Raw genomic sequence first — 8,224 nt, forward strand, 5'->3', positions numbered from 1 at the left:
ATTGTGTGCTAAACTGAGTTCAGTACTAGAGGGACAACAATAATGAGAAAAAGTTCTGTGTTTCAAGTGGGGGTGAGGACTATATGCAAACAAGTATACATGGTCAGGTTGTGACATAAAGAACAGTGGCAGAGTAAGAGCATGTTGGGGTCTAGTCTAGATAAAGTGAAAAACAGAATAGCAGCTATTTCGGAAATTTATGCAGAGCGAGATTTCTGGCCTTTTCCACTTTCTTTAGGGAGTGGTAAGAAAAAGTTGGACTTGAAAAGCCTTATTAAATTTCCACATTAATACTCTAAACTCAGAGCAGAAAAGCAACCTTTAGTTTGGAATTATTTTTAAAAATAAAAGAAACAACTACCTCAGGAAAGATTTTTAAATCTCGATATGACATTGATCCGTGATAGCTCACAACCTTGGTATTTTTATAAGGGAAGAATTTATAAGGGTTAGAATACGATGGCTAGATAGTGGCAGCGATGTTGGATGATAAAAAATTAAAATAGAGAAGGAATGAAGGATTAAAGAAGAAAATGAAACCGAGGACAGCCGACAGGAGCTGTGGGCATGGAGAACAAGGCAACTGGAAATTTTCGTAGACTGTGACACCGAGGTCAGGAAATCCTTTTGGGTGGGGAAGAAACTTGGGTGGCAGATGTTGTTTAGAAACGAGACTGATGACCTTATTTAGAGCAGGAAGAATGACCATTCCAGCCATTCTCAGTTTAAAGAGGTTGCAAGACGAGCCGGGCAGCAGAACTCCTTAGGGTTGTTCCAGGTTGAGAACCACAGCCTTCATTCTTCCCTTCTGCAGCTCTTTCTTAGGCTGCGAACTCTGAAACCCGAGAGAGGCGGGGCTCAGGAACCTGGATGTTAGTAGATGCCAAGTTGTCCATTAAAGTTCCGAGGCGGTCGGCCCCCAAATCTCACAAGGAAATACTGCTAAATTCCTTTTTCCAGCGTATCTACTTACTCTCGAGTATTGCAGATGTAATCATAAACACAAGCTGCTTGCAGCCACAACCTCACATTCTAGTGTGAAGCCCCCTGACTCCCGCAAACAGTTCCCACGCTGCTAGAAACCCCGCCTCCGTTTGTAACCATAGGAACGGCTGGCACGCCGCGAGCCGGAGATTCCCGATTCCGCCCCCTCCCTAACTAATATTGTTCCCCACTATCTGTCCACATGGGCGCACCGCCTCACTATTGGTCAGTGCTCCAGGACTGTGCCTTGCCCCAGCCAATAAACGGACTGTGCACGTGCACACCCGCGAATCCTGATTGGTCACCACTCCCTGATCACGCACTGCCTTCCTGCGCCAGCCCATGCGCGGCGGCGCCAATGAAATGACTCAGTAGCCATTTACAACCAATCAGCCTATGGGCGCGCGCCGGGGGTGGGTTGTCCCGGCCCTTTTCCATTCCCAGCTGGGTTTGTTAAAGCGACAGGCCCTACGGCGCACCGGGGCTCCACCGGGCACCGCAAAGCGGCCGCGCGGACACTCGGCGTGAGCTGGCGCCCGTGACAGCGGCGCCGCTCTGCTTGTGACCCCGGCTCCGGGCCGCTGCCGACGTCCTTGGTGCGGCCGCGTCGGCCGGTAGGATGGGCGGTGAGGCGGGGTCCGCGGCGGTGGTGGGCTCCGAGGGCCGCGTGAAGAGTCTAGGTCTGGTGTTCGAGGACGAGCGCAAGGGCTGCTACTCGAGCGGCGATACGGTGGCAGGGCATGTGTTGCTGGAGGCTGCAGAGCCGGTGACCCTCCGGGCGCTGCGCCTGGAGGCCCGGGGTCGCGCCACCGCCGCCTGGGGCCCGAGCGCCGGCGCCGCTGCCCCGGCAGCCGCCTCGGAGGTGGAGTACTTGAACGTGCGCCTGAGCCTGCGCGAGCCCCCGGCCGGTGAGCGCGGGCCACGGCCCCGGAGAGGGACTGGCGGGACTGGGAGAGAGCAAGCCGGCGGATGCCCACCGGCTGGGTGGGCGGGGGGGGGGGGGGCTCCACCCACGAGGTAGCCGGCCTCAGTTTGGTCGCCTTGACGGGCGGGCAACAATGCCTGCGCCCCCCATCTCACAGCACCGGGGAGATGGTGTTCACTTCTGCTGGCGCCCCGCCCCTGGCTCGCTGGGGTCTTACTGCCGCCAGGGTCCCAGGACCATCTAGGACAGCTCTGGGAGTGAGCTGTTGCCATGGGAACCTGTGATGGGCAGTCAGGAATCAAGGATCTGGGGATTTAGGTTCCTTCTCTTGTGGTCTGAGGAGTGGAGGGCGGAACCAGAGTTTACGAGGTTCCATTCTCGGGTGCCCAGTTTATGGGGGCCCCTTCTCCCCCGGCCCGTCTCTAGATGCTAGTTCTTGGTTCATGATGAGTTAGCAAAACCTCAGTCTTAGGAGGAGGGAAGTAGTTCCTGAGCGTTACGAGTTCAAAGGAAGTGCTTTTTGACTTGATCATCATACTTGGTTTCCCTCCTTTGGGGAGTGGGGTAACTTAAGAGTTCTACGTCTGTTTTACTTTCTTTGTATTTATTTTTCGCTTCTTTTTGTTTCCTTTGCATTCTCTTCCTCCCTCCCCTAGCCCACCCCCATAGACCTTTAGTGACAATGGGATCTGGGCGCTGGAAGAATGATGACCCTTCTTGTGAAGTCCAGTTAATAGTGTAGGCTTTTACACTGTTAAAAGTGCCCATGTGGAAACTCACTACATGGATATTCTATCAATATTAGGTGCAAAAAAATACTAGGAACGGTGAGTCTTAGTCTTCTTTCAGTTGGTAGGAGCTACTTTAAACTATTTTACTTTTCTGCCTCATCAGCTTCAGCATTTATCTGTAAAATAAATAATGGTATAGACTCTCGGCCCTTGAAGAATAAAATACAGCGTATCAGTGTTTAACCCTTGCTATGTATTATACAAAAATCAGTAGTAAGTGCGGTTTTTCCATGTCCTGCTGTGGAGAAGTGGACTATTCACAGTTAAATCCTCAAGGTATGTGAGAATCGAGTAATCCCAAAAACTGTGGTGAGGGAAACATGTATGAACCAAAGCCCTCTTTTGGATTAACAAGTGTAGTATGTTAGGTGACAATTCTTACCTGCCTTATGCCCTTTCATCAATATGGTTTCCAGAATCAACCTATACATGCCTACCCCAAGGTAACAGACAACACAGATTTTCAAGATGGCTGACTGGAGTCAAGGGCAATAGAAAAGGGAAGTAAATTGTTTTTTTGTCCAGGACTTTGGACTCTGTATCTCTGTGCCCATAACTACTCAGTAAATAGATGTAAGATAAATAGCAGTTGGACCTGGGATTTGAAGTAAAAAAACCGCTTTGGTAAAATCTGGGCTATCAAATAGTGTTTCATTCACAAGTCAGGTTTCGTCTTGTCATTCTAACGGAATAGAATGGCTAACCCTAGACAACCTGAAAATCTTAGCTTGTTTTAGAATGTACCATAACAAACCTCTGCAAAAAGTAAAATCATGGTCTGTTTTAGTTGATTTCATTGAGAAAAAAAAAATCACTCCTAATATCTGTAGCTTGGAAGAGGCTAGCAACTTTACATAGTTGTGGACTCTTAGGTTCATTTAATTCCAAAACCTAGCTGAATTTCAGCCACCTGAAGAGATTTTTAGAGATCCAGATATTCAGGAAGTATGGCTCTGGGATCTATTTTCAAAAAATCTACTGGATTATTTTTCAGCATTGTTAATATAACGACTTGCTATCATGGTGATTGATTTTCTTCATATTTTTATTCAATAATTATGGTAGAAAGACAAGACACATCAGAGAGTTGGTTTCACATCTTGGTCGCACACCAGGAGTATGACCTTGTGCGCGTTCCTCATCCTTCCTGAGCCCCAGTCTGCCTCTGTGATGGCCTTCTAGCTCCCACGCTCACCAGTGCTCTGAATTATGAGTTTGGGCTGAAGGACCATTAGGGAATGAAACATCTTGTGACATTGTAGTTCTCATTGCATAAGACAAAGGTAATAAACTATGAGAGCAGAAGCAGAAATGGGCACATGATTCAGTTTGTGGACCTTCTTAATTAAAAATTAATAAATAAACAAGAGAAAGCAAGCAAGCAAAGATTTGTTTCCAAATACTATAACCCAGGTTTATCAACTTTCTCAGAATTTTTTCCTGTTTATGTTTTGAGGTAGTTGAAAGTCTCATTTTAAATGTTCTAGTTCCTATGTTGATTTGTTTTTTCTCTGAAGAGGGAACTTCATCTCTCTCTCAACCTCTTCCAATGTCCTGTGCAACTCTGTTCTTCACACTTGCCTGTCATGCTCTGCCTCATTCCCTTCCCTTCATCTAAACCCCTTCTCACTTGTTTCCATGCCAACCCTTACTTCAACAGCAGAAGTGGTCCTCAAGATGCCCCCGCCACTGCCATGGACTCCAGCATGCTAGGGTCATTACTTGTGTACAAGTGTCTATAGCCTCCTTTCCTCCCAAGGTCTATTTGGGGATTGAAGTTATTTAGGTTTGTATCCATTTCATATCAGCTTTGTGCTTGATATTTAAGCACTGTAAATTTTGAACATAAATGAAATCCACGTTTTTAAACATTTCAAGTACTTTGTCATATTCAGTAATCTAACGATTACAAATTAGAACTTTAGCCCAGCTCTAAGGAGTGTTGGGATTCTTTGAGCCTAGTACCTGATAGCTATAAAATGGAGAGACTTCCCTGATTCCAGTGCTGTAGCACTGCTGGGACTTATAGGGCGGCTCTGGACCCACCTGAGCTCTGGGACTCACTCTGTCACTGTCATTTAACATGGTCTCATGTCCCTGTGACTTATTCACTTAGCTTCCAGGTCACCCCCCTTTTGAGTATTTCTATTTGAATGATCTTAAGTGGCAAATACTTGTAAGGTTTTTTTTTTCTAATATATTACAACATTGAAAATTGGAGATAGATTCAGGAAACTTAACGGGCCAGTAATGCATTCCTGTTTTCTAAAAGTATAAGGTTGAAATGTTAACTGAGTTGATGATGGTCTTAGAACTCTAGTATTTAAATGAAAAATTATCCCATTTCACTAGTGATTTCTGGCCTTTAAATTTTTTTTAATGAATGGTTACAGTAGAAATCTCCATTTCATATCTACTGACCAGGCATATCTCAGAGAAAGTTCTCAGTCTGTTCTGCACTTTCTTCATCTTAATCACCCCACCCTTGATGAGGGAATTTAGTTCTAAACTTGAATCTATGCACATAAAATGAAGGGAACATTTGTAAGTATCTCTGGGGAGCCACCCAACCAACACTGATAGCCCTGGAGTTGGCTTCAGATCTGAACGATACAGTCTCTGCACTCATCAGGGCTCCAGCAGTGCCTCTGGCCTTGCTAGGTCCATCCACACCCTGCCTACTGGCCTTCTCACAGTCAAGGATAAGCCTCTGCGTGAAATGAAATGGTGCTGGCTGACCCCAGAGCCGGAGAAAGGAGTCGTGTCCATGCTTGGCCAGGCCCACTCCATATCCCAAGTTAAACAACATCCCCTATTAATCAGTAATGACTCCTGCCTAATAATTTGTTCTGTTGGTTTGGCTATTTAGTATTCAGTATTCATAATATTCCAAGTAAATTTTGCCTCTCCTTTTCCATCTCTGCCCAAAGAATATTTAGTCTGATTTTTGTGGTATACCCAAAATAAATAGATCTATTTTTTCTAGATTAATTTTAGGTCCAGTTTAATATTGGTACCTCATGTTAATATAATAGTATACTAACATTAGTATACTCATGCTGGTATACAAGTGGGGGAAATAAATGTTTATGTATATGTAGGTATGTATGTGTATATGGTTGTATACACATATATATGTATATGGGAGCTCTGGCATTTTATGGTAATTGTGTAATTGGTCTATTTGCAGATAGAAGATAACATATGTATATACATACATATATATATATATGTGGTTTGAAATTGATTAAACTTGGTAAAAGTTGATTCAAAATTTAATTCTCTAAATCTCAGTTTAATGTACTTTTTGACGTATATTCAGTGTTATATATAGCTAGGAAAACCTTTTAAAAAACTATGATTTACATTGTGAAAATTCTTGATGTAATATGAACCTTAGTAAAAATAAAATGTATTCTCTTTTTTAGGTGAAGGCATCCTCTTACTGCAGCCTGGAAAACATGAATTTCCATTTAGCTTCCAACTTCCATCTGAGTAAGTGAAACTGTGTAACTGGGGATTTCCTTTCCCTGCAACCTGTCTATCCAGTTGTATGGGCACCAAGTACCTTCTGACATTCAGGTGTGCATGTTTATCCTGAATAACCGCTGAGTAGACCTAACCCCGCTCACCTTTTTTTTAAAAAAAAAACAAAACAAAACACCCAACACTTTAAGGGCTTTTCCCAGTTTTGTTAAACTGGAAAACAAAGTTAAAAAGTCATCTCTTTGGTTTATTTCAGACCTTTGGTAACCTCATTCTCCGGGAAATATGGAAGTATTCAGTACTGTGTGAGAGCAGTTTTGGAACGACCCCAGGCACCTGATCAGAGCATTAAGCGGGAACTCCAGGTCGTCAGTCACATCGATGTCAACACACCAGCATTACTAGTAAGTTCTTCCTTCTTCTCTTCCTCCTTCCCCTTTTCCTCCTTCCCTTCCATCCTCCTTCCTTTCAACTGTGGTCTCTACATTTAGCAAGTCTGGTGGCAGCCTGTCCTGTCACTTTCAGATATAATCTTATAACCCATAGGCATTCACTATAAATATGTGATTCTAAGTTGGGCAAATTACAAATTGTGTGTGTTAGTACTATTGATTGTGTCCCTGTTGTTCAGGGCTTCTTTTGCCAGAAAGTTACATGGGCTTAAAACGCACTAATAAGGCTTAATAATAATAATGCACACACACAGAGTAGTTACTTTTCCCAGAGCAGCCACATTCACAGGGCTGTGGTATTCTAAACTCTTCGCTAATAGCAGGTTGAGGAACAGTAATTATGGAAGAGTATTAATCACTCCCAGCCTGTTATTGAAGCTCAGGCCATTATGCTGTGTCTCCTTGCATTTTGCATGTCATTTTCTAACATTAAGTAAGTGCATGCAGCTGCTCTGGAGACCCTTTCACTTATCATTTCCTTATGACAGATTTGGCCACATTAAAGCATTGAACTTCTAATAATCACCAGAAATACTGTAGGCTGATAAGAAAGATTAGGCTATAAGTAACAACAGAATAGGCAAGATGGGAGTTAATGAGCTAGATTCTTTTATCTAAACCCATATTATCAAAATAATATAAAATTATACCTTGTACTTTCATGATAGCTACTAGGACCTAATGGTTCTTCATTTAAATATGAATGAATGATTTTTTACTTCATAATTTAAACTTTCCATCATGATACTGATGTTACAAAGATATATTTTTAGTATTGGAGGTTTCTCTTTCTACCCAGTGTTTTTAAAGACCAGGAAAAGAAACAGGAGTTAAAAGTTGTTTAACTCTACTTCCACACAAAAATGAAATAGAATTTACTCTGATGTTCACCTTTAGATTATAAAAATGTAACAGATATGCCCTAGTTGCATGGTCCCTTGTGGCCAAAATCGTACAATAGCCAGACCCAGCTGACCCGGCTTATAACTATGACTTATCACCTGCTCAGCACCTATTTTGAAAATTGATGATGCTAATAACTGCTTTGTGTTTCTAAAAACTACTTGGAATTGGGTGGTTAACTAATTCTAAACTATTTATGGGGCCATTGTGGCAAATAATTTAAAGATTTTTTATTTTTTGGCAAAAAGAGATACTGTTTGTCCTTTACCATCCTTTTATAATTGAAAAACATATTGCAGCTTTGGGTTTTACAGTGAACTTTTGGTTTTTGCGTCTTGTAAACTGAGCATTTTAAACAGTATTTTATAATACTGTTTTATAAACAGTATTATATAAGCGTCTTGTATCGCTTATCTTGCTACTGTAGAATAGAAAGTGGGGTGGTGAGTTCAATAACCCTTTAGATCCATTACACTAGGTGTGTTATTACACAAAACCCAAAAATCATTCTAAGTTAAGGACACTTGAAATTTCTGCCTAATAATGCATTTTGAAGTAAGGAAAAAAGGCTGTTTCCTTATTCCACATTTTAAATGCCAAGACAAAAAGAACATTCTGATTATTGATTTTTATACCATTTCTCCTTTTCCTGATCTACACATAGTCTTAAAAAAAAAAAAAAA

The 8,224-nt window shown here is 42.5% G+C and overlaps 1 protein-coding gene across 4 annotated transcripts in view; it reads left to right on the forward strand.

The window, feature by feature from the left end:
* The first annotated feature begins 1,444 nt into the window (after positions 1-1,444).
* Positions 1,445-8,224, forward strand: part of ARRDC4 (arrestin domain containing 4) — a 13,631-nt gene continuing 6,851 nt past the window's right edge. For 2 of the 4 annotated variants that reach the window (XR_003796082.1, XM_029239498.1), the window contains exons 1-3: positions 1,445-1,892; positions 6,129-6,195; positions 6,443-6,590. Coding sequence is in view for 2 of the 4 variants with exons in the window: in XM_029239498.1 (XP_029095331.1) it covers positions 1,604-1,892; positions 6,129-6,195; positions 6,443-6,590 (504 nt within the window). In the remaining 2 variants the exon portion in view is untranslated. Of the gene's footprint in view, positions 1,893-2,929; positions 2,977-6,128; positions 6,196-6,442; positions 6,591-8,224 lie in introns of those variants that run through there. The other 2 variants (XM_029239500.1, XM_029239499.1) reach the window with 2 other exon arrangements.

Source organism: Monodon monoceros, unplaced genomic scaffold, assembly GCF_005190385.1.
Source record: "Monodon monoceros isolate NGI ecotype Baffin Bay Population unplaced genomic scaffold, NGI_Narwhal_1 Super_Scaffold_21, whole genome shotgun sequence".
NCBI lineage: Eukaryota > Metazoa > Chordata > Mammalia > Artiodactyla > Monodontidae > Monodon > Monodon monoceros.